A 26,548-nucleotide genomic window follows, 5' to 3' on the forward strand; every position below is an offset into this window, starting at 1 on the left:
TAAACCGAAGCCAGGCGAGGACAGAGCTTTTTGAAAAAAACAAATGAAGAGGTCAAGAATCACGGGGTATTTAAAGGTAATGAAGATGCACGACCAGACAGGAGGATTTTTTGAAGGGCTTCAGAATGGGAGTATGAATGGTTGTGGATGATAGTCAGGTGAGAAGGCAATATTCTGCTACATCGCCTCAGAATAAGGGACTGAGCAAGTAAATTGCTGGCAAGGAGTGATGAAAATGAGCATTTTCAACCACATGATTACAGTAATGATTACGCTTGGGAGGCAAGAAAGATGGTAGTACAGAGAGCTGAGGAGCAGGGAGGGGTCACTGACACAAAAAGCAAATACTGGCATGGAGAAGATGAGCAGAATTCTGTGTCAGGAGGTTGCTGTGTTGATGCTGTATTTAATTTCGGAGATCACTCTAAAGTTTAGGGGGAGAAAAGCTGTTTTATTGGGGGTGGACTCATCACTCCCTCCTGCCACCACCCCCCCTTTTATTTTTCTTTAAATCCATTTTAGGGATTGATGAACCGTTGCATATCAAAAGGAGGAAAGTAATAAAACCAGGCTTTATACACAGTCCGTGGAAGAGCGCCTATATTCGACAACACAGAATTGATACCAACTGGCGGCGAGGAGAACTTAAATCGCCTAAGGTGAGTTGCTGGGCTGCATGCAGGGTGCCATGAACTCGGCAGGATCCACTCGGGTTATTTCAAACTATATAGTCAAAACTAGCCATGCACAAAAAGCAGTGCATCGTTACAGAAAGGCAATCGTGTGTATGTATGTCAGCTTCCCATGTTTTTACGTTAATTTCTGAGCACCACATTAGCAAACAGAAATGTAACGGTTTACGCAGCAAAACTCTTTTGCTGCTGTTTTAAAAAATGCTGTAGAATCTGGTGAATGTCTGTGCACGTGCCAGCCTTCGTGAGGGAGGTAATCCCACACACTGGATTGGAAATACTTACATTTAAAATCAAACGCACGCATTTGTGGAGCTGGGCCACGTACCAACACAAAAATATTCCATGACTATTCAGCGATCATTTCATGCTTTATTTATAGATACTCTTATAAATTGAGCAACAGGAGACGGTGATTTTGTTCCATGTTAAGATTTTTTTTTAAACATTGAAATATTTAATGATATTGATTTCAGATTCTCATTATGGCTTTTCCAATAGAAAGATATGAAGCAATACCTACAGCCCATTTTAAAATAAATTAACAGCTGTCTAATCAAACCTGGTATTGAGCTAGCAGTCACAACCATGAAAAAATACATACTCATATCCTATTAGCCAATTTCCTTGTCTTGATTCCTGTACAACAAAACAATAAGAACAAAAAGATCCCTGTGAAAAACCTATGGATATATCCTGCTGTTTATTTGGCCGTGACTCATGCATGTCTGCAGCAGTGGCTCTGTGTTTCTTGCCTTGATATGCCACATCAAGTTATCTTGGAATTATTATTAAAATTACAGCCTCAGGCATTAGCCAAATGCCCATTTCGTTTCGATGAACATCTTGAGAAATGCTCAAGTATCTTAAATAAAGGCATTCCTTGTTCCTTCTCATTCTCTGTATTCTGATAACTGTGCCATATTTTAGTATAATATACTGAATTGCAGTATTTCTGAAATCACATATTGAAGATCCTACTTCTGCAGGGTACCATTCCGATCCACATTTCCAGCCTTTAAATGATTGCTTTTTTTTTGTGCTTAATTTAGCTTACGGTTGATAGTTTTTGACTTGATGCAGCTTCACATTTAACAGATGACAGTGTTTGGTTGGAAAGGAAGAAAATGGGCATGCTTGGTCTTGACCGTAGAAATACAAATGTGCAGTAAATAATACAATGCTATCATTTTTGTTCAAGATCGGTGAAGCTCAAAACATACCTTAATAGGTGGAAGTCTAAGGGGGGAAAAATGGAGAATTAGAGAGAAAGAGATGGAACAACTGCAGAGGAATTGAGCAACGTCCAGCAACTAATTTTTCCTACTTTTATTACTCATTTATCCTGGTACTTGTAGGAGGTTTCAAATCCCCACAGTACGCTTGACAGGCAATGCAGCATTATTCCACAGAAGAAGGAAAATACCTTCTTTGGTCCCAGCTGGCAGTAAATGAGACTTGACACGCGGGATTAAGGGGCCGCGTTATTTTTGAAGCAACTCTAGCATTTGATAATTTATGACTCGGAATGGCACTTTGTTTCTCCTGCTTATCTATGTCTAATCTCCCGAGTTGAGTTGTGAGCGCACGTTTTTGTGTTCTTCACTGCCAGGTGCTCAAAGGCCACGATGATCACGTGATCACGTGCCTTCAGTTCTGCGGGAACCGAATAGTGAGCGGCTCTGATGACAACACATTGAAAGTGTGGTCAGCAGTTACCGGCAAGGTGAGTAACTGGATGATGTGGATGGACTCCTTAGGGAACGGGCTACCAGTTAGCACTTGGATACGGGTTGAAAGTATCACTGCTCTGCCTGACCACACCCAGCGTGGTGTTGGGGCTGCCTGGTGAAAGATTCAGGGAAACGAACGGTAGACGTTTGGGTCATCTCCTCCTGCACAGAGACTGGTTCAAAAAAGTCACCTTGATGTGAAATTACAATGCTGTTCATGCTACTGCTGGCATATATCCTTGTTCTCTTGGCAATTCTTCTATTCTCGTGGAGTCATTTGTGACATGGATGCTAAAGAATTTGGACAGATATGTTGCTTTATCTTCCTGAAAGCTTAATTTAGCCTCATTTTACTCCTCTAGATCTCACTTGTCTTCTATCATTCTCTCTGTTGTTTTTAAGTTATTGAAATGGTGTGTTGATTTTACTGGCTCTGTTTTCAGATGTGGTTTGTTTTTCATTCTAAGCTGCTATACTGCTGAGCCACAGGAAAAAAAAAAGTGTAACTTGCTTTAGGTTTAAATATTTCCTATTAAATTAGATCCAGCTCAGGCAGGAATTTAATAAGCTTCAATAATTTAATTTTGGCTTAGAGAAGCAAAACAATATGTGCAATCAAAAAGACAGTACTGAGCATTTCACTCATGTTAGAACATCACAGCTACTCAGCACACAGCTCCATAAAGCTATAGAAAAGGCCACAGAGCAATAGTATTTTTTCCCATCTAAACTAGGCTTGTTTAGACTTCGTATTGTTTTAACAGTATAGTTATTTGAACACAGGACAGTTTTTGAGATTAACTTGATGGTGTTCAGGTTGAACGTGTAAAGGATTTGTCTTTGCCTGCCTAATAATGCCTTTACAAGGTTATAAATACTACAGTGGGAAAGAATGAAATCCAAAGCAATAGGCAGCCTCTCCCTACCTCTCCTGGCTTTCCTGCAACAAACTGTCTAATGAAGAAACCACTGGTAGATTTTTCATATTCTGACTGAAAAGGCGGGCTAAACTGAGATGGAAAATACTTGCTTTCTATATACAGGTCTCTTAAAAGCAAAATGTTCTTTTAAACGTATAAAATTGATTGTGGTAGCATAACTTAGCAATTGATGTTCAGTAGTTTTTGCGAAGGTAATTCCAAATCCTAATGTGACTATTTACCCTAAACCTTAGAAGTAAATACTGTAAGTGAAAGAGGGCTGTATTAGCCCTTACGCTTACTGGTAGTGAAGAATTAATAAAATAAAAAGAACCCTGGAGGCTGGTCTTTGCAAATGAACATGGCTTAATAATCCCCTTGACAGATGTAAAGCCCGGAATAAGGATTCTGTGTTCTTACTGCTTGAGAAGGATGATTTCTTAAAATATGAGCAAATCAGTGGAAGCATACTTAAAAAAAAGTTGGGGAGCTGTAAAAGGGAAAAGCGGTTTTGAAGATAAAAAGATGGAATTGCTGGGAGTGAATTAAGTTAGGAAGCAGGAATTGCAGGAAAATGGTAGAAGGTAGATATTAAATTAGATATGGGCAATGTATGGACAGCAGAAAAGTAAGGAATTTCAGTAGGAAGTATTTCTTCTCAGAAAGGGTAGTCAGGCATTGGAATGCACTGCCCAGGGAGGTGGTAGAGTCACCGACCATGGGAGTGTTCAAGGAACGTTTGGATGTTGCATTGAGGAATATGGTTTAGCTGGGAAGTATTGGTAATGGTTGGACTAGATGATCTTCTAGGTCTTTTCCAATCTGAAAATTTCTGTGATTCTGTGATTCTGTATGTCTGTTAGAAAGGACATTACGGTAGAAATTAGTGTACTGTTGATTGCTGATGCAGAAAAAGTACTTATGTTTGGAGAAAACTCATATGATGGAAATCCAGCATGCAGCGATGATGGAATATTTCAGCAGAAATTTGAAAGGGCATTAAAAACAGCCACCAAAGCTGGGACGTATTTAATTACAGCTGATTCAGATAGCTGCATTGGCTGTATTCTATGATTGGTTTCTAAAGTTACTTGTAGGGTAAAATAGGTGTTTTTTTCAACAGAAGAAAGCTAAAATGTATCAATATTTAAACTGAGTAAACTGGAAGACTGGGTTTTTAGGATACCTTATCTCAGATAAAAAAAAATACTGGACTACGTAAAAAGGAGTAATTTAACAGAGAAGGGCTGCAGATATTAATGCCACTTAGTGTTAGATTACAGAAAAAGAGATCATCAGGCTGTCTTGACCACTTTGGTGATGCAGGTACAGGTTGGCCCGATAAAAATAACAGTGCTGAAATAGATGGCTGTCTGCACTGCAAGGCAGTATCCCGAGACACAACTAAAGAAAACAGAGCAATGCAAAAATCAACATGGCACATATTTAAATGGGTTAGAAAGTGGGTAATTAGCGAGATCATGTTATTAATGTAAATGCAGAATCTGTATGGAATATCTTTCTAGAGGGGTCTTGCAAGGATCTGTTCTTGTCTGTACTAATTAGCACTTACTGCTGCTTGATGAAAATGCATATACAGTCATTACTTGTAAGGAATACAGACAGAGATGGAGACAAAACACTGTTCCAGAGTGGGTGAGGTTTTAAACAAGAAAGTGTGAGCAATCACTCTTCCTACATGGTGGAAAATCATGTCACACAGCTCGCATCAAAGAAAGCCAGCCACGTGTGTGTAATGTGGGAGTCTCTCCTGGGCAACAGTGATGGATGCGGAAGGTTGGAAACGTGATTTCACATTGTTGATGCTGTAGCTGTAGCTTACAGAATGTGCTGTTTCTTGGATAAACAAACAGAAAAATTGAATAAGAGAATAGTTTATAGATCGGTGGTAAAACCAGTAAGCGAACGCCTCTCCAGTTCTAAGGTTTATGCTTCAGAAACATAGTGGAAACCTGCAGTGACTCAAAACAGCTGCCAAGATGAAGACTCAAGGCTGCAAAATGCATCACACAGAACTTTGCATAGACAGTCTATCAAAAGCAAGATTATAGGGAAAGTTCCTTATAGTCCAAGTACCTGCAGTGGAGAGAGACGCTCAATGGGCACTTCCTAGCAGATGTAAATTTTTAGTTCAAGCACAGAGTAATCCCCAGGAGCCTTCTGGCTCTTGCTGTGAGCAGCTACTGTTACCTCCTTGGTTTAATATTTCTGAAACTTCTGTTAAAGTCTGTCAAAACAGTAACTGAGCCACACGTTTCTTTCCAGTGCTTGAGAACATTAGTTGGACACACAGGTGGAGTCTGGTCATCACAGATGCGGGACAACATCATCATCAGTGGATCTACAGACAGGACTTTGAAAGTCTGGAACGCTGAGACTGGAGAATGCATACATACTTTGTACGGACACACCTCCACGGTGCGCTGCATGCACCTCCATGAGAAGAGGTAAGACTTTGTCCAGAGCTACAGCCACAGTCTGGCTTCTAGTCTGCACACTGTTTACACAAACGCTTGTTAAACTGGGGTGTCTGATCAGACACTGAGAGAAATACAAAACAGGCGGAGCATCCAAACTAAAGTACGTCAGTTGACTAAGGGAGGAGATGAGTAACTGAAGCAAAGGCATATGGATATTAATTAAAGAACAGAAAACTAAGAGAGTCAGGATCTTTATAAAGGTGTCTTTTACCTTATTCTAACATTCATTCTTCATTACAACCTGATCCAGTCTACCACAGCAAATAATTTATTCCTAGCTTTTTGTACATTACAGACTTTTACTCACTCTGCAGAGTGACTTTACTATTGTTGGTGCGGTACTTTATCAAAATTTTAACTTACTGTATCATCACTTCTGCGGTAGAAATTCATGTCTCGGTTCAAGGAACATTGGCAGAGCTACTTGGCTGTGGCATGGTGCTGCTGTCAGAGCGCCCGTTGGTTACATTTCTTCTGTTTTGAAGAATGCTGAGGTTTTTCTTTATCTGTGCCATTAATATTAATTCCTTCTCACTTTTGTGCTTGCCTAAAAAGGCTTTTAAAAGTATAAACTGAAAAAAAAGAAACCAAGCAGAATAATCGTTCCTTCGCTAAAAGTATAACTTCTAAAGAAGGATCTTCTTTAATTGTTATAATTAGTTAATTCAGTCATTTAAGCAGGATGCTCAAAGTGCTAATTTGAACTCGGCATATTCATAAGCTTTCATGGATGGATACAATGGTCCACATAGTTTCTCGTGGCATCATTTTGCTGTTCAGGACTGAAGTGCTTTTTAAATAGAGATTGCTAATTATATCAAATGGATCCTGGAGAGACGAGTAGAGCAAGGAAGAAACGCACTCAAGTCATTTGCAACCCTAATAAACTCCTGTGTCAAACCAGATCTTCAGTGGCTAGCGGACAAATGCTATCTAGCGTTCCAGATGAAAACTCGTAACTGATTTATAACCATCTCATTGTTTTAATGCTTTTATTTCCAATGCTAAATATAGGAGGGGTTTTCTTGTTCCTCCAGAGTGGTCAGTGGTTCTCGAGATGCTACACTGAGAGTCTGGGACATAGAGACGGGCCAGTGTTTACATGTTCTGATGGGCCACGTAGCTGCAGTTCGATGCGTTCAGTATGACGGAAGAAGGGTTGTAAGTGGTGCATATGATTTTATGGTCAAAGTGTGGGATCCAGAGACTGAGACCTGTCTGCACACGCTTCAAGGGCATACTAACAGAGTCTATTCATTACAGGTAAGTGATTTTCATCTGCTGCTTATATGATCATGGTGCATTTTACCTCCTTTATTAAACTGCAAATACCTGCTCCAGAATTATACAGGCCACGAGAATACTGGGGCTTAGGTGATATTCCCCTTTTCCATTTTTTCATCTTTGTCGTATGTTACCTTAATTTAGAGGCTGTGTTATTTTTTTTAGAAGAGCACTTTTAAAGCCCATAATACAATAAAGCCCAAATCTCTGTCCTGGCAAGTTATGTACTTTGGTAGAGCTTGGGATTGTTTGTTAGGTGTTTTTTAAATGTTGTATTGGTTTCCCCAAAAGAAGTTCTACTGTTACTATTTAAATACATTAGCTAATACAGTATTTGAAAATGTGCCAGAAACCCCATTGGATTAATGTTCTGAATTAAGCAAATCTGTTCATCCTTATTTTGTAGTCACATCCTCTAGTTCCAAACTGTAATTCATAGTAAGGATGAACCTAAAATGGAATGCCCTGACTTCAGTCTTTATTTTTACTAGTTCTGAGCAAAGGCTGAATCTACAGTTCTGAGGCTTTGTCAGCAGAGACGTGTTGCTGTAGATGCAGATCATTCTTGGTACCACTGTACTGCATGACCACTGTACTCACCTGACTTCACCACAGTTATGCTGGCAAAGTCATACACAGACCTCATGTCGACTCTTCTTACCTCTACTATTCCAAAAGATATCTTGTTCATTCACTGAGCAAAAGCATCATTTCTAGGCACTGAAAGGAGAACGAAATTAATGTCATGCTTGTGCCTGTTCTCACTGCAGTCTGGCAGAACTCAAAAACGAAATAAACAACAAATACAGTTCCCAACTGGGAAACTGCATTCAGCGTGTAACTAGTCTGGTTGGTGGCACAGAAAATGAAGCTGCAGACATTTTTAATAAATGCTTTCATCAAAAGGTGCTTTTCACCATAATAGATCAAACGGTTTTCTATTGTAAAATGTATAGCAAAATTTATCAAAAATCACCATCCCTTCTCTTTCACTGATGCTCTGTGGCGTATTTGAGACAAGCAGCAAACAGGTTAAAAATGCTGCACCACCTGCCTCATATTACAGTTTTATGTCATCTGCAGCAGTTTGAGAATAGTGCACGTTATCTTCACTGGTGGTTCTTGTTCCAGTTGGCAAATATACGTCTTACTCTACTAATGGAGTAGTAGAGGGTCAAGTAATTGGGTTATGTTGAACACGCTGGTAGTATTTATAGCTTGTAAGTGGAAGTTGGAGGGGCAGAACGCTACAGGTGCTTAGAGCTTTAGGACATACCAGTTTGTTGAAATTGAAAGGTGAGCTCCTGCTGAAACAGCCCATAAATAGAATAATGAGGCTGAACTGCGCACCTGTCTTCCCCATTCCTGCCCCATAGTGGATTCTCTTACATTTCAGTATTTCCCCATTTGCGACCCCCCAGACAATTGTTAGAGATCTTTAATGCCACAACTTAAGAGTACTAATCAGGTTGCCTTTTCTTTGTCACCTCTTTCTCAGTTGCCTTTGACATAGTCCACAGATTGTCAGGACCCTCAGAAAACACAGTACAGCCGCTGATCCGAATCACTGTCTGTTTAACTGCAGCGATATTGAAGTAGTTTGTCTTGACACTCAGCCTTAAGGCTCTCTTTCTGAATACTTTATGCAAGTAGAATACACGTAAATGACAGGAGAGGGAGAAAAAAGTCTTAAGAAAAACATTCTGTAGTGTTTCACGCAGCGAGCGTGCTGGCTGCTCACCATTCCTGATCCATTTATCCAAAGTCAAATTAGTTCACATGCTTTTTTGAAAGCATAGTGCAGAGAACGGGATGCAAAATTCTAGTCAAAGTCTTAGCAGTGCCTGCTGTAATGGAGAAGTTATTTTATGTGTATTGTGTAGCATATCTCTATTTTGGATACCAGTGTGTGCTTTTTTTAGTAAATTTTCACTGGAACTGCAGTGTATTCCAGTCAGCATTCTGCACGTGCCAGTCGTTCTCTAAATCTTCTGAACCAAAGTGCTGCTCAGCCATCTCTGCAGGTAGAGATTTAAGCTGTTCTAAGATGCAAGAGGTTTTACACAAAGAAGCAGTCAGACAGCCAGGTTCTTTCTTTGCTACTAGATACCAGTAAGCCCACATGGGCAAATAGTGTTAGTTTGCTCTGGCTATCCCAGGCTGCAGTTTTACCCTTATGTATTCTTGGCCAAGCTCAGATCTTCATAATTCTCTCTTTTACATGCTTCACTTTGGGTCAGGTTCTACCATTTTGAATGTCCCACTAATACTAATGAAAATACTAAGTGCCAGACACCCAGAGCTCTTACTGATAAGTCTAACTAGTCTGTGAACTACATTGTGAACTGAACTGATAGTGTCCCTGCACCAAGTATTATTTGATAGTTTATTCTGCAAATTGAAGTTACGCTGACTGATCCACAATTCTCCAGTCTCCCATCTTTGAATAAGGAGAGAAGTTGTACCTGCCATCTGAAGCCTTGTCTGTCTTCCATGAGATCTCAAAATAACATCAGATGGCTCTAGGATTGTCTTCAAACAACTTTGCTGTACGTGTGTGCATTTTCTCCATTCTAGTGGAAGCTCGTATCAGTTGTCATTGGTGTTAGCCTACACTCAGATGGCTGAGGACTGAAGCAAAAAAGAGGTTAAATAGCCTTTAATAGCCTCATCTGGTGTTTCTTTTTCTTCTCAATCAGCTTAAACAAGTTTTAAAAATCTTTTCTCCTTCCTTTTATTTATTTATTTATTTATTAACCAAAATGGCCTTTGTTAGTTCTGTCTTGTTTTGTGCTCTGCCTTTCTGACCTTGTCCCAGTGTACTCCTTTGTACATTTCTGTTGATCTCATTTCTGCTTTTATACAATTCCCTGTACTTCAACCAAGTAGGTCTTGGTAATTTACTGCATTTCCTATCTTTCCTTCAAACAAGGATAGTTTGTGTCTCTAAGAAGGTGCCAACTCTCAATTTATTAAGCATTCCTCCTTGAAGCCCACTGTTTTTATTCTACCTCTTTTTCCTTCCTTTTGTGAGAACCCTGATTCATGGCATCGTCACTCTCACTCACGTTACTTTTCATCTCCATATCCTCTACATGTTCCATTTCTTGGTCAGAAGTATCCAATCTCTTAGCTGATTTCTCTGTGTGTTCATCTTCTACATATTTTTACTTTGTATCTCAGTACATGCCCAGAAAATCCAGAATCTGAACATCTGTGTCAGCATATCTACTTTTCCCAGCAGTTAATAGAAAGTTAAAAAGTTCCTTGCTGCACACAATTACAATTACAAAAAGTTAGACCCAGCATTTTTCAATTCCTTTCCTTCTATTTCCCTGTATTGTTTTTATATGTCTGTTATTTCTTTTCTCCAGCTTAAAGTCCCTCTGACTTGTGGAAAAGCAGGTTTGGCTGTTAACTTATTTATTAGGACAACAACAGCCTCTTACTGCTGTATGCTGCAGCAGCCAGGATTCTGTTCTTTTTAAGAGCTGTATTTTATTTGAAAGACCAGTGGTTCAGTGTCCTCCTCTTCCAGCTGAGTACCCCATAGGCTGTGTTCACAACAGGAAATGACACTGCCACGAATCACCAGCTCCAGTATCAAGCACAGCCATATATCTACGTAGACTGAAATGCAATTTCCAAATATATTACTCATATCCAATGCTGACTTTAGTGAATTAAATGCTTAATAGCCCCGCCTTCATAGAGAGCATTGTAAGATCCTAATATAATTGTTGATAACAGATTTACCTTTCTTGTAGTTCGATGGTATCCATGTGGTGAGTGGATCTCTTGACACGTCCATCCGAGTTTGGGATGTGGAGACCGGAAACTGCATTCACACACTCACAGGCCACCAGTCTTTGACAAGTGGAATGGAACTTAAGGACAATATACTCGTGTCTGGGAATGCTGATTCTACAGTCAAAATCTGGGACATTAAAACAGGACAATGTTTACAGACATTGCAAGGTGAGCTTAAACTACCATAATAGAAGTCAAGCTGCCTGCAGTAATCTGTGCTGTAGATCCTATATAAAACCTAATAACAGTATCATACAAAGAAACAAACGTTGGACCATTTACAACTTAAATATCATTTTTCTGATGACAGCTGTATGATCTTCCTCTGAATTAGAGGAATTTCATCTAATCTATTCAAATCACTTGCCTATTATGAAAGGCAGATGGCCTGAACCGAGAGAAATTTGCAGTGAGTGTATTAGCCTAATAAGCCACAGAAATATGTAGGAAATGACATCTCAAAACAGCCAGTCGACGTATTATTTAGGGGTCACTTGGATGTTTCAGAGCCTACTGATTAATTGGATTGGGAGGCAAAAGCACACTGTCTATTGCAATAAATCAAAAGAAAAGAGTGGAAGATGTTTTCACTTTCTCAGTGAGAAGGAAGATTTTGGTTTCCATTCTTACAGTTGCCACTGACGTATCACGCACACCAGCATGTTATTTTGTTCCCTCTTCAGAAAAAGTCATTTATCGTATCCAGCAATGCTGGCTGCAGCAGAAAGTTAAACTTCACTGGAAAAGCAGGCTGCTGTTTTAACAGTTTATATGTCTCTGTATGTCCCTCAGTACTTACCGGTAGAGTAATCCCATAATAACACTTCAAAGGGACTTGGAGAAAAACATGCATTGTGGTCATCTCATTCTGCACGGCTAAGTTCATTCTCATGAATTTCCAAGTATGCACTTGTCCCGCTGTGCGTATGCAACAAAACAAGATCACTGTAACAAAGAAGTATTGGGGGAATGTCACGTTTTGAAAACAGAAGGCAAGGTTCTGTTCCTTTTAAAGCACAAAAACAGGGATAACACATCTAAGAGAAACAGCTGTGCTCAAGTGGATGGGTATTTACATTATATGCAGCGCTGTCTGTCACTGCTTTCCCATTAGAAACAAAAATGTTCTGGTTTGCTCTTCTAGGTCCCAACAAGCATCAGAGCGCTGTGACCTGTTTACAGTTCAACAAGAACTTTGTAATTACCAGCTCAGATGATGGGACTGTAAAACTTTGGGACTTGAAAACGGGTGAATTTATCCGAAATCTAGTTACATTGGAGAGCGGGGGAAGCGGAGGTGTCGTGTGGCGGATCAGAGCTTCCAACACAAAGCTGGTGTGTGCCGTTGGGAGCCGGAACGGGACTGAGGAAACAAAGCTGCTGGTGTTGGACTTTGACGTGGATATGAAGTGAAGGGCAGAAAGATGAATTTATCCAAACGTGTAGGCGATGTTCTCCTTTCCCTCGCCCTGAGAAAAAAAAAAAAAAAGAAGAAAAAAAAAAGAAAAAAAAAAAAAAAAGAAAAAGGAAAAAAAAAATCCCTTGTCCTTGGTGGTGCAGGATGTTGGCTTGGGGCAACAGATCCTAAAGACCTACAGACTACGAAGGAGAAGACAACGATAACAAACTCTAACTGACAAGAGAGGCATTCGCTGTCTCATCACATAAAATGGCAACACCTTCGACCGGGGCAGCTTTGCAAAACTTCTGAAATGAAACCAGGTGCAATTCTTTCTTTACTTTCCTCCAACCGCTTCCATGAGCGATCTGCGGGTTGGAGAAAAAAAAAGAAAAAGGAAAAAAGTTACAGTTCTTGTTACCAGGTTATTTTACTATGGAGACCCTTAAGGAAGCTGCACATGCACGCCTGCTGGTACCCCCTGGCCCCTCAGCAAGGCGCTCTCCCGGCCCCGCTCTGAGCAGGGCTCCTCCCAGCCTCCGCGAGCGGCCACCGGCCGAGTGCCCGCAGTGAAACCAACTGCAAAACAAGGAGAGTCCATTCCTGGTGTGGACAAGCTAAAATAGTACTGTGAATTGTTTTGTGCAGTTTTATCGGAGCTTTCTCTTTTCCTTTTTTTTCTTTTTTTTTCTTCCTTTTTTTTTTCTTCTTTTGCCAACCATTGCCAACGTCAATCACAGTATTAGCCTCTGTTTAATCTACTTACCGTTGCTTCCATCTACACTCTTCAATGCATAAGTTGCTCTGAGGTGGCAAGTTGTCCTGGGTTCTGAGAGTCCTCTGACGGATTTAATTCGCAACGCTGGTGCTAGAAGTAGGTCTTCAATTACGGGATTGTGTTCCCACCCCTGTACTGTATTCCCAGTGGCCAAACTTATTTATGCTGCTAAATGAAAAGAAAGAAAAAAGCAAATTATTTTTTTTTATTTTGTTTTTCCTGCTGTGACGTTTTAGTCCCAGACTGAATTCCAAATTTGCTCTAGTTTGGTTACAGAAAAAGACTTTTTGCCACTGAAACTTGAGCCAACTGTGCCTCTAAGAGGCTGAGAGTGGAAGAGTTTCAGACAATTAAAGAGTGAAGTTTGCCTGCAAATAAAGAATTGAGTGTGTGTGCAAAGCTTATTTTCTTTTTTTCTGGGCAAAAATGAAAACACATTCCTTAGAACAAAGCTAATTGCAGCCTGTTCTGTGGGGAAACTTTTTCTTTGTGAGGGCTGTGGTGAATGGAATGAACATTAAAAAATAAAAAAAAAATAATAAAAAAAAAAAGCTAAAAAAACTGACAAAATTTTTAAAAAAGATGATAAAATACAAAAAAGGAAAATAAAGTTGCTGGTCAGTCTTCGTGTTTTACAGTATTTGAGGAAAAACAAACCAACCAACCAACCACGCAACTGTTACAGTTATTGCTGGGAGGAACTGACAGAGCAAAAACTTACGGCGTTTTTGTACAGATGTCACATGCAAAACAAAATGAGAAACGAAAGAGTCAAACAGTTTGCCTCATTCTCCAAGAGCCACAACTCAAGCTGAACTGTGAAAGTGGTTTAACACTGTATCCTAGGCGAGCTTTTTTCCTCCTTTTTTGTTGTTTTCTTTTTTGTTTTGTTTTGTTTTGTTTTATTTATAGTCTGATTTAAAACAATCAGATTCCAGTTGGTTAATTTTAGTTATGTAACAACCTGACAAGATGGAGGAAAACGACGTTTAAAGGGACTGTGTCTATGGTTTGATTCACTTAGAAATTTTATTTTCTTATAACTTAAGTGCAATAAAATGTGTTTTTTCATGTTAGTCTGTCTTGCTTTTTCTGTTTCTCATGGTTACTCTAACACCACGTCATCCCTTACCGACAAAGCTCAGCCAAGTGCCACAGCAGGCCTCATGGTGCAGCGCTGCCACAGACGGCTGTGTGAGCGTCCCTGCTGCTGTTGCAGTGTGGGGTTGGCCTCCAACAAGCTGGCAGTAAAACCAGGGCCTTCCCATTGCCAGGGGCTGGCCAGGATGGGACTCTGGGGGGAGTGAGCTATAAAAAGCTTCTCACATGCATAAACCTTACTCCCAATCCTGGTACTGCATCTTAAATTGAAACTTGTTTGTTATTTATGGATTTCAATCAATTGATTGCAGTCTGAACAGCAGAAAATATGTCCACAAATGCAACTAAAGTCAGAGCGAGGATTGCAGGAGAGCTTGAAACAAAGATGATGACACAAACCCCACAGCGTTCAGGATTAGCCCAGTAGCTGCTTGTTCAGAAACCTTGCTAAGTCATCAGCTCTCAGAAACCCCCCAGCTGAGCATCCCTTTCTCTCTTAATTCTCTGGGACCAAAATGTTTCCCATTTGGGGCATACAAGTTACCTTCCCAACAGAAAACTGACATTGGGAAATAAGAAAAGAGAAGAAAGTCCGTGCATGAAAGAGAAAAAAAGTACACATCAAGTGTCTGTCTGCTTACTCTAATGTAGCTCCAATTCCCACATTATGCAAAACAACTAGTGATGAAGGAGCACACTTCCATCTGGCCTCTAGAGATTAAAAAGCCATACAGCATCACTGAGCAGCTACAGATTGTAAATATCTTCTCACCAAGTTGGTATTGAAGGAAAAATAAATAAATAAATAAATAGCAGCAAGCACCGACACACAAAACTATGATTATCCAAGTTGTTTTTGTGTAAAAACAACAAAAGAGCTCATCCCCTCAGCTGGAAGGGCAGTGTACGATTGCCAGAACCTCAGGGAGCAGCTCAGGTGTGCACCTTTTGGGCTGAGAGAAGTGCTAGGCTGAGAGAGCAGGCAGGGCTCAGCCACCTGGGAATGGGGCATCAGCCTAGACTGAACTCCTTGTGGAAGTAAAACCATGACGGGGAAATACGAAATGTTACTGCAGAGAACCGAGCAATAGCTTTTAACTTCGTGTAATTTTCTTCCACAATTTGTAAAAATTGCAACATTTTCAAAGAGCAAAGGCAGTTACCTACCTGTGCAGGAGAACGAGAGGATTCTGACTAACGTGACGCTGGAGGGCAGGAATACAAATCGGGGCAGAAGAGAGAAATGACTGAAGAGGATGAACAGCATCCAGGCAGGCTCAAGCTGTGTGCAAGTACACTTTAAGCAGCCAATATGAACAGGATCAAAATGAACTTAACCAGAACTCAGAGGTCTTCCAGGTAGTAGAGCAGTTCCAGCGCTACCTTATGGTCAAATCAATGCAGACCAGCTTGGACCTGTTGAGCAAACCACATTCAGAGCTTCCGTCATCCCAGATGTGAATTAAAAAAAGCCCCACGTTGCCTGCAAAGCCAAGGTGTGATAGATTGTCACATGTTAAAGACAAGAATCAGCACAGTGCTGTTTGAAAGGCTTTTCCCTTTGGTGCAATTGATTTTTTGGGTGGGTATTTTTTATCCAGCAGAAGCATCTGTGACTACTGGCGGAGGACTGGAACTGCTTCACGCTCTCAGTATGCACGCACTTGTTGAATCTCAAGGCTTATTCACTGTGGATTATAGCATAATGATATCTGCAGCTATCCTGGAGAGATAATTGCAAGAGAGTTTCTGGAGCCATAGCCTCTTGTTTTAACACCAATTCCTTTATTTCTTTCTGCTTTAGCCCCAGAAAGCTTCCTCATTTTCTACTGTGTCTGAAGCCAAGTCAACAACACTACAAGATGGGTTTTCTTTTAATAGCTATTATTCTGTTTTAGGCCTTGATTTTAGCTAGCAATGATTAAGTCAGAACTTGCACTACCACCTCTATGATGCTGTTCCTGTGGTCTTGTGTGTGCATTTACTTGGTCAGGAGTTAAAACCTGACATTTAACACCTGCCTCTACACCAGTCTGTAGCAGAGCTCTGTGAGCCCCCCTGCAGAGTGCAGTGCGGGACTCCTTTGGGGTATCAGCAGCAGCTCCTGATTAAACCCCTCAAAATTACACCCCTGTAGACATCAGGTCTTCGGGACCACAAGAGTGGTGCTGCGGCCTGGCTTCTGCTCACACCCCTAATGGCTGACAAGGGCATAATGCAGACCTTAACCAAGCAGGCCTCCAACAACCCTCTCCTGCAGCACTCCTGGCTCCTGATAAGCAGCCAGCTCTCATCCAAACATCAGGAACAGAAAAACAGAATCCACCAGCCAGCACTATGGAGGTTTTGCCAAAGATAAAAGGGCAAATGCCTTCATCTGTCTTTCAGCATGCTTTCTGGGGAGTTTGTTCTGATCTGCTCATGGAATCCAGTTTAAAATATCATCTCTCACTGTCTGGCCAAAATGTTCTACCGGGAAGTCAGCACCTGAATCACTCAGAAAAGGAAATCATGACATTCTGCAAAGAGATGGATAGGCTGAAAATCCAGACTGGTAACAGTCACGAGAAAAATGACTTGAGTCACTCTGACCAAACAACCGGGCATTACTTGAAGGGCAATATCCAACTACACTGACCGCTGAATCCTTAATACAAGTGGGAATGTTATCTTCCCATCTGGTATTTTATCTAAAGCTTTTATCCCTCACCTTGATACTCTGTAAAGGCACACATGCTGTGTGACTGTGTTCAGTCTCAGATGAAGTTTGACCGTACACCATAAATATATGATATATATTAAGGTTGTTCAACTTTTCTTCTAAAATCTGCATATATTCAAACATTTTCCAGTGATACGTTTCCAACTTATGAATAACTGTTCTAACAGAAAAGCTGTTTCAGGCCCCTTCTGCAACAGGCTGACAAAACCAGCTGTCCCCAGAAATCCAGCAGCCATTTCAGGCTCCCGTGATCAGCTTTGCCAAATGGCCCAGTGGCCCCAGAGTACTTCAGAAAAAAGAAATGGTGCATTGTGCTACCACAGCGTGCACTGCTAAGGTGAAGTGCTGCAGCACTCTGCGACTGCAGCTGCCTACAATCCAATGGCTTTATGCCCACATACACACTGCTCTGCTCGAGCCTAGGCAGGGCAGGAGAGTCCTCCAAAATCATGACTAAGCATCATCTGGCCAGGACAGAATCTCCCACCAACTAGAGGTGGCAGAACTCATTAATCACAGAGCTTTCCACACAAGAGCCTGGCAGCACAGAACAACCCAGTGGTGTCTTTAAATGACATGCTGTACAGGGCAACAGAGGGTGAGCAGACTTGGCCAAAGACATCCTCCACCTCTCCTCCTTTGTCCTCACCTCCACTTTGCTCAGATCCAACTTCATCCACCCGATCTCTGTTCACAAGCTGGTTTGTCCCAGCCCTGCACAGCAGCAATGATCTCGGTAACAGAAATTGAGTAATTTGTCCTCTGCATCTCTCTGTGCTGCAGAAGTCAGCTCTGTACTTTCTGCAATGTTTTGAGCAGGAACAGCATGATCTCCGTCTAACACTAAATGCTTCAAGGAAGTCCATGAAGATGAGAACGCATCGTTAGCCTAGAGTGAGACGTTTGTCATCAGCACTGCTGGATAGATTTCCACCTTGAGACTAGACTGAAAATAATCTTCTTGGCCTGCTGCAATCAGACAAGCTTCAAGTTGATTTCTATTCCTTAATTCTTCAAACACAAAGCTCTCAGTGCCACAAACCTCACCTGGCTGGGTGCCTCCATGACTGCAAAACAGACACGTGTGAACGGGATCATGAGTCTTGCTGCTTTGAGCCTGAGGGAGCTCATGGTCTGCAGACAGGGAACAAACATGGAAGGTCTGTGCAAGCTGGATCAGAAACGACCTATGAAAATCAGAGAAAGGCAGGAGCAATGAATTAGGGGCTTTTTCTGGGGAAAAAAAAAAAAAAAAAAAGTCATCAATGCAAGTTGTACAACAGCTGGCACGGGGCTATTTCAGCATCCTCATCAACAAAGCACAGGAGTGAGCACCCTTTATGAAGCGCTCATTCTGGCTGGCCTGTAGTCAAGAACACAACCCACCGCATTAGCTCTGACTTGCACAAACTTCTCATGCCCGGGGCGGGTTGTTTGATGGGCAGGGGAATGCCTGCCTTGCCGCGCCAGCCAGCTGAGGCGCAGGTTTCGCACGGTGCTTGCGGTGCGTTATCCGAGAGCGCTTTGTTCTTTTAATTTAAAACAGGAAACAAGGAATGTAGAAGATCCAAAAACTTCAAAGGCGGTTTCCATTGCCAAAGGAGCTGCGTTTTGACTCACTTCAGCCTCTAGATTAAATATTCAAATCTGGCAGTGTGGGAAGATGCTTACACCTTCAAGAGGCTGAAAGATTTCTAAGGAATTGAGGCATTCAGATTAGTTGGCTGTAAATTTCAGTGTGGTAAGCTGAGCAGTAGAAGCGTTCCTAAATGGGAGTTTTATTTTGAGCTTCTCAGTTTGAAATGAATTTCTAATAATACCACAGCTTTGCAGACACATACGCAACGTAAAGTATGTTCCCTTTACCATGATATTCTGAAGATCTGAGTAGTACATTTCCCTCTGATTTCAAACTCCCATTTGCTTTTAGGTTTCCTGACACATTTAATTGCTGATTTTGAATGCTCACGTTATAGTGAAAAAACAAAGAAGAGCTGCATGCTAGAAGGACTCCAAAGTTTTTCCCTCAGACTGTTTAATGCTACCTGTCTGCTTTGGCATCCCTCCTGTCAATTCCCAGCTTACAGGAGTCAATGTTTCTATTAAGCACCATACACATTTTCCCGAACAATCAAGATCTGTACAAATGTTATACTGCTGTCCCCAGTGGAAAAGTTGCCCAATGTTTTTCTGCTGGTGTTACCAATGCACATTTAGCACATGCCTTGGGCATGCCCTGGATGCCCTCTCCACTATCCTGCTGACTACTGTCACACTTGCGATATCCCATTTCATCCAGACCAACACAGCAGCACAATGTTCCTGGTGCCCATTCTTCCATCCCACACGATTTGCTATTACGTTTCAAGAGCAGATAACTGATCTGCCCGGGTTCACCTGTTACCAGCAGGTAGCAGACCTCCCTGTGCTTCACTTTTGTCCAGAGGGCAGAATAGGAAGAGCCTGGGGCAGAGGAGCAGTAAGATGGAGGAATGCCCCCAGACGTGAGGCGGCCTCTAATGTAGCCGTCTGTTAGTGTGCATAAATGGGATACAGCCCCACTAAGCCCACAGGTGTCCAATTTTAGTTCAGAAAGCCAGCATTACAACTTGTATTTAAAAAGTATGTTATAAAGGTTTCAAGTTTGCATTCATTTCTAAACAAACATGTTCACATCTTGAAACACCTTCTGCTTTACATACTTAAAAACAAAACAACAACCAACAAAATCTTGCAACAAACTGTTTTCCTCTCCTTTCCTCCTTCATTTTCTCTTTTCTTTGGCACTTGCACTTCAGTTTCCCAGTGTTTTACTTCCTCCTTTGTCCTGTCCCTGTGCTTTTCTTTTCATGCCTTACCATTCACGTCCCTTTTTTTCACATTTTTTTTTTCTCTCCTCCTCATCTTCCCCCACTCCTAGCCCTTCTCCTTCATTAAAGCTGTCACATCCAGCTTCTCCCTCCTGCTTCCACCCAACATTTGAGCTGGCACACTGGAGTCTTTTTCACACCACTCTATAGATGTAAGGTGCACAGGAGATAGATAAGACTGATGGGAAGCAAACGCAGAGCTCTCTGGAAATAAATAAAAGACCATTTATCTGCTTCAGCATTAAAACCCTAATGTTCCTCCCTCTACAGCCCACAGACAACCCGCGTGGTGTGGCAGCAGTGGGATCAGGCCCTCTGAGCACGGCCCGGTTCACCACTAATTTCACAAACAACTGAGCAACAAGGATTGCCCAATTCAATCCTTGTTAAGCAAAATGCATTAGCTCTCACTAAAACAAAAACATGTATTATCTTGCTCCTTTGGAAATCTAATGTGTAAAGGCATCTTTGAAAGCATTCCTCAGTAGGGAACACGCATGCTTTTCTGTAGGTCTGCAGAATTTGGAGAATACTTTTGGTAATTATTCTCCATGTAAGCACAGAAGCTACCGTCCCAACAGGTGCCTCTTTGTTTCATGAAGCTGTGTAGAAATAAGGCCTGGAGGCTGCAGACGAAGCCATGTACCGAACTGGACAGCAGTGGCGGATTTTGCTTCCGGTGTTAGCACGGCAGCACAGCTGGGGCAGCGCGGTCTGTCAGGGCACGTTAGCAATCATATGCAAAGCACGTCTAAAGCAATCTAGTACACGTTACTCACTAATTCTTAATACACAATGACAGTGTAGGCAATACAAGCTCCAGAGCCAGTGCAGGCTGTGGCCATGCACTGGGTACCCTGCTGGTGAAATTTAGCTGTGACATGCCGTGTATCCTGCTGAAAAAAGCCAGGGACGAGCAGCACCTCCCTGAGGTTTGGCTTCTGCATAATGTTAGGTCAGCATAACTTAATCCAAAGAGACCAACAACTGGTAAGGAGGACACAAACTGTCCGAAGCAACAAAGGCTCAGATAAGACACGCTGGACTCTGCAGGACAGGAGGCAGTGAAACCAGCCAACCAATCACACCACAACAGCAACAAACCAACAAAACTCAAACCCAAATCCACCCAGCTTTCATCTCCCTCTTTCATTTCAGCCTAATAACATTGTTACCAATTGCAGGTGTCCTCCTCTCCTTGTGAATGCGTGCCCATCCCTACCCAGTACGAGCTCAATGTATACTGCACTCACAGACCGTATGTAGAAAGGTAAGAAGGATTTACCATATGCTTCGTTTTTCTTCTTGCTCATTTTATTCAAGTGTTTTGCTTTTGTTTCCGCTGTTCTACAAACAGGCAGAACGAACAGACACTGCCATGTTTCTCCTTGGCTAGAACAAAGCTGGTAATACATTGGTGTGGCTGCTTATCCTTTCAGGGTAGAAGAATCATTGCATCGGGGAAAATAAGTCAGAATTAGGCAGAGGTTCAAAGCCCAAGAAGCACAGCATGTGAGCAGCATGATCTCCTGAGGGAAGGAGCTGCCCCCACTGACAGCCTCACCCCGCACAGCCAGCACAATGCACACACCAGCAGCTACAGCAGCAGTGAAGGCAACGGGAGCTTTCCAACAGACAGAAGGAGTGCATCAGACAAGAAAAACCCATGGGTCTAATACCAGCACATCGTGCTCTTAGAGAGCCCACACACCGGGAGGCTCATGTTACCTGGCAGCACATGACAAATAAAACTGCTCTGACAGAAAGACAAGAGTTCCCCTCACCTTTGAGGCTCCAAACAACTTCTGCTCTCTAACACCTGAACCAGCCCTCTATGCAAAGCTGGAGCTCCAGCTTTCTGCAGGAAGAAAGTGCCCTCCTCCCATAATGGTGAACTCAAGGATGGGCTGCAACCACCTCCTGCCACCCCCCACAGCCTCCCTGAAGATAAAAGGACCTCTTTCCCCACAGCTCTTCTCTAAAAATTCAGAATATTACCCCTAAAAATTGTTCTTTCTGACAGATTGGTAGTTTAGGTAAAAGCAATTTAGGTGAGACAAAAGATAGTGCCTCACAGGACCTACCATTCTTTTAGCTGCAATAAAAAGGAAGGAACCACATCTCAGTCATAAAAGCAATGAAATGACAGTGCCAATACTTTGCACCGAGCCCAAATGCACATTGCCTACATTTTAAGATTCCTCTCGTGCACCCAGATAAGAGGCGCAGAGACAACAGACCGTGAAGCTCACGTGGTATTTCTCCCTTTCAGGAGAAATAGTTATTTCAGCCTGTCCTTCCCAGGAAATGCAAAGAGCCTACTCAGTGCAACCCTTGTCTCTCTTTCTGCCAGAGGAGGATTACATTTCTGCAGTACCCTCGGAGTGCTGTGCATGCCTTTGAGAGCCACTCCAGTTTGGAGGCCTGCTGCGGGAGGCAGATCTTTTGAGATCAGTGTTTGGTAGCGAGAGCGTCTTCCTGCCCACATTTCCATCTCACATGTTCTCAGATATTTTCCGGCATCCACCCAATGTGCACTGAGCAGTGAGCAATTGAGAGTTCAAGCAAATGATATGGAGGAATGGATAATTAGCCCTTAGGAATGCATCCAGCTACAGTTATACTCCATGAAGGTTAGAGACCCAATTCCTCCTCAATTAAATCTGATACTGAAGGAATTTATAGGGCTTTATTCAAGCTACTAATTCTCAGTTTTACTGCAAACAATTTACAATCAAATGAAGTGAAAGCTAGAAGCAAAGAGTACATTAATGACTTAATTTTGCTTTTGCATTTCTCTTCATTTTATCTCCCAGCGAAGACCAAACTTAGAATAATATGCCAGTAAATATATACATATTTTCTTTTACTTATTACTGCGTAAAAGCTGAACTTCTTCTATGAACTTCAGTGCTGCCTTCTGCTGAGGACAGTGCCATATCAACAATCTGCAGCATCAGCAAGTGGGAGAATATCACCACTTCCCAGGCTGGAAACACATATGCTAACAAAGCAGTGCAAAAGATATCACAATATCTGAAGAGAAAATCTAGTGTCCTGGGCTAGCAATGTGCAATCTGTGAATTACACAGCCACGTGTGCACATGGTAAGATGCGACCTGGGAACACAGTAACAACTCCATCAAAAAGGAAGCATGAATGGCAAAGCAGCTTTTGCAGCACTCCACTGGAGCCTTGGCAACACTATGAGAGATGTAGGTGCGGCTGAAGAAGTGAATCTGCAGGGTCATTCACCCTTACACAGAAAGAGCAGAGGAACTGCGAACTGCAGCTGAGGCTAGCAGAACCATTAGGAAGGGCTGTGCAAGGCGCATGCCCTCGACCTCCCAAGCAGCAGTGCTGAAGGAGGCAGTGCAGCCGATCACTTGCTCCTGCCTCAGAACACTTGGCAAAGGCAGGGAGACACAACCACAGCTTCACATCAGCCCTGCAGCTGCTTCATGGAGGTCGGTACTCCAGCGCAAGGCGGAGCAGCTGGAAGATACCAAATGCCAACAGCCCGGGGCTATGGCAGCTTGTCCACGGGTGCAGAAATTACCCAGGTACTCTTCCTGTCTTCCCACCCTCACAACTGCCTCTCAGTGCACAGCCATTAACCTAAAAGCCTTCCACTGCCTAATAAATATTTCAATTGTTTATCCATGCTAATCTATTTTAAGGGTTTAAATTAGCTAACCTACATTTTGGTACTAGAACAAGACAAAAAGCTTTCAGAAAGTACCCGTGAACAGTGCTGGTGAAAAATTTGCCAACTGCTTTGGCAGTATGTTTCCAAATGAGAGGTTAGGCTGAATAGGTGAAGGTGGAAGTGGAAGATAAACCGAGACGTGCAAGGAAAGAACCACTGTAAGTCTGTTCATTCGGTGCCCATCACCTTAATGTGGGAAAACCAAACAAGGATTCACAGGGCAGGCACCCAAAGACCCCAAGAGACCTAAAACACAGAGAAGATAGAAAAGCTTTACATAAGATCTACAAATATTTGAAGGGTGTGAAGACAGGAATTTTGTGGGTTTAAATAGAGAGAAAAATCTAAACAGCAGAAAGAAATAAAGAAAAAACAGACTGTGGGGACAAAGACGCTTCACAGTAAAATCTGATAGGCAATGAAATGGTTTCCCAAAGCAAGAAGCTGAAGTTTGAAAAAATCTTATTTTTAAAGTGCATCAGAAAAAATACCCGAATAACAATTTTGATTTGAAAAGATGGAAAACATGTAGAGCTGCAAATCAGTGAGAATAGAAGTGCACGTGCTTTTAAAGATTAGACGCCAGCAAGGAAGTCTCTCACTGATGATATACTAAGAGATAGCAGCACTGGTCTAAAGCTTCTCCCACTTGTAGTTTGCATTTCTGCTTCCTTCCCCCAACAAGCCGATACTGACTATTTCCCCCATGCAGCAAAGTGGGACATGTTCAAGCAACATGCAATTACTCTCTGGAATGCAAACAGTACTTATGACACGCTGCAATAATCTCAACAGTGGCCTCTAATGGAAGTTGTCTGCTTACTTCCATTTCCACTGGGACAGCAGCTTGCAATGCAACTTGAATGTCAGTCTGCAAAACTGTACCCACGAGACTCTAGAGCTGTTCAGCACGTTGAAAAAGTCATTTTAAGAAACATAAGTTCTTTATCCCTACTTGACTCCATGCCAAGGGAGTCGCACAAAAACCTCAGGATGTTTCACTGTTATAGATTATGTAACAGCTACTTTTCTGAACCCTCATTTACAATTCTCAGTTGTTCAGCAACAAAACCCTCTTGATAATTAGCAAATCTTCCCCCTGGTAATCAACACACTGAAAAAACCTAACAAGCTTTCCCAGATTCCTTATTTCCTCCCCTACAAATAAATGCAGAACTACTGCACTCCAAGCAAACTTGGTTTCCTTTTCCTTTGTTTCTTATGTAACGGTATAGTGAGATCTGTTCCTTTTTGAACCTCTGTCCTATGTCATTAGTAACAGCTCTCTGCTATTCTAAGTACCAACCTCCTTTAATCCCTTAATTAATTTAACTACATTCTAAATAGCACTTAGCTCTCTTCTGGGACTCCAAGATATGCACTTTATTAGGACAGCCCCACACAAAGTGCACTTTCTAAGCACATGACATCCATGTTACCCTCACTCCCTGGTAGCTCAACACTGGTGGATTTTTCTGCTGGGAGGCAAAAATCACAACCTTCTCTAGTTTCTGCAGCAATACCAGGGGCTGAAAAAGAACCAGATCACCTCTCATCACTCCTTTTTGGAAGAGGTCTAGTGACTAAAGTCTCCACGTAGCTGTACAAAAAGTTGTATGTCTTTTATTTATTTCCCCCAACCTCCCCCCCCCCAAGAAAAGTCTGAAAAGGTTTCTGGAAAGTAAGAAAGCACCCCCTACAGAATATAGCCAGAAGTTCTCAGCCAAACTCCTCCAAGAGCGTTAAAGAAATACTACTATTGTTATCCTCATTTTGCAGCTGGAAAAGCAGAGGCATGAAAAGGTAATGCCAACCTCAGCATCATCACCTCAACTATGATTTCCTGCCATTGTTCACTGAGACACAAATCCATTCTTTATCCAGATTTATTTAACACACAATGAAACAGATTCCAGAGAACGTGGCCATGTTTTATGTAGAAGAAACATAAAAATTCATATAACATTGGTTTTGTCTGTACATAATTCAAGATTATATGCCCTGATCTCCCTATTCTCTATATAGCTTCAGTGGAAGAGTGGTTAGAGAGAAAAACCGAGCCTAGAAAAATGAAGGGCATTACTTAAGCCTCACTCAACATAACCGTACTTCAAATACTCTTGACCTAACTGAAGTTTCTACTGATTTCAGTGGGGCAAGGTTTTTAGTTCTTAATGTGTGGTAAAGGGAAGGAAAGGGAAGGAAAACAGATGACTTTCTAAAGGCACATTAAAGAAGAACTGCATTCGAAGGAAAGGAAAGTTAAGTCAAAGAATATTTCATGTAAACTTGGTGAGCTCATTTCCCAGATGAGCTAGATATCTGCTGAGCTTGCCTTAAAGGGCAAAAAGCAAAGATGGCTTCACCTCCAAAATGTGGCCTGGGGCACAGTTAGAATGATTTACTTTAAGACAGTTTAAACGCTCTTGGCTTATTCTGAGTGGAGATCACGTCTCCTGACAGCCAAAGATACTGAGGCACTGAGGCTAGGTCAGAACCTGGCTTCAGTTCTCTGGAATAAAATAGAAAAGGTACATCACAAATAGCTGAGAAGGACAATGTAGTTCATCTTAAAAACTATCAAAGAACAGCTCTGTTAGGTGGCAGGAGGGCAGTAATGATAATTAAAAATAACACATTAACTGAAAGGTTGAAAAATCTTTCTATGCTATCTGACACCTACAATCAGGTAATTACAAGCAAACATAAGTAAAAAGGGTCAGTCAGCTATAAGCAAAGGCAACAACCTTGTGAGAGAGAAGCCATCAAGAATTTATAGAAGACAAAGTGTTACTTGAAGACAGAAAGGCAGCTATGCAGAGAAGAAAGAACAGGGAGAATAAGATTTCAGTGCACCCATCTGTAATTGGTGAGGTTAGGAATAACAAAGATTTAATCTACAGGTATGGACTGGACAGCAAGGTGATTTGTAACAGTCACCACAAACAACATCAATACAAACATTATTAGAAAACCTACTGATGACGCCCTAACCCACCTCAGCCAATATTTTTGTAGCAAATCAAGGG

The 26,548-nt window shown here is 41.8% G+C and overlaps 1 protein-coding gene and 1 long non-coding RNA gene across 3 annotated transcripts in view; one reads left to right on the forward strand and one right to left on the reverse strand.

Moving 5' to 3' along the window:
- The window catches only part of FBXW7 (F-box and WD repeat domain containing 7), a 162,514-nt gene extending 148,321 nt beyond the window's left edge, over window positions 1–14,193 (forward strand). For both annotated transcript variants that reach the window (XM_072335694.1, XM_072335695.1), the window contains 6 exons: window positions 523–659; window positions 2,305–2,418; window positions 5,632–5,813; window positions 6,884–7,109; window positions 10,898–11,108; window positions 12,085–14,193. In XM_072335694.1, the coding sequence (XP_072191795.1) occupies window positions 523–659; window positions 2,305–2,418; window positions 5,632–5,813; window positions 6,884–7,109; window positions 10,898–11,108; window positions 12,085–12,353 (1,139 nt within the window). In that variant the 3' untranslated portion in view covers window positions 12,354–14,193. The remainder of the gene's footprint in view (window positions 1–522; window positions 660–2,304; window positions 2,419–5,631; window positions 5,814–6,883; window positions 7,110–10,897; window positions 11,109–12,084) is intronic.
- Window positions 14,194–17,164: 2,971 nt separating this feature from the next.
- The window catches only part of LOC140252140 (uncharacterized), a 29,552-nt gene continuing 20,168 nt past the window's right edge, over window positions 17,165–26,548 (reverse strand). The window contains exons 2-3 of the long non-coding RNA XR_011903548.1: window positions 17,988–18,127; window positions 17,165–17,909 (exon numbers count right to left, since the gene is read on the reverse strand). This is a non-coding gene — a long non-coding RNA (uncharacterized lncRNA). The remainder of the gene's footprint in view (window positions 17,910–17,987; window positions 18,128–26,548) is intronic.

Source organism: Excalfactoria chinensis, chromosome 4 (genome assembly GCF_039878825.1).
Source record: "Excalfactoria chinensis isolate bCotChi1 chromosome 4, bCotChi1.hap2, whole genome shotgun sequence".
Taxonomy (NCBI): Eukaryota; Metazoa; Chordata; class Aves; order Galliformes; family Phasianidae; genus Excalfactoria; species Excalfactoria chinensis.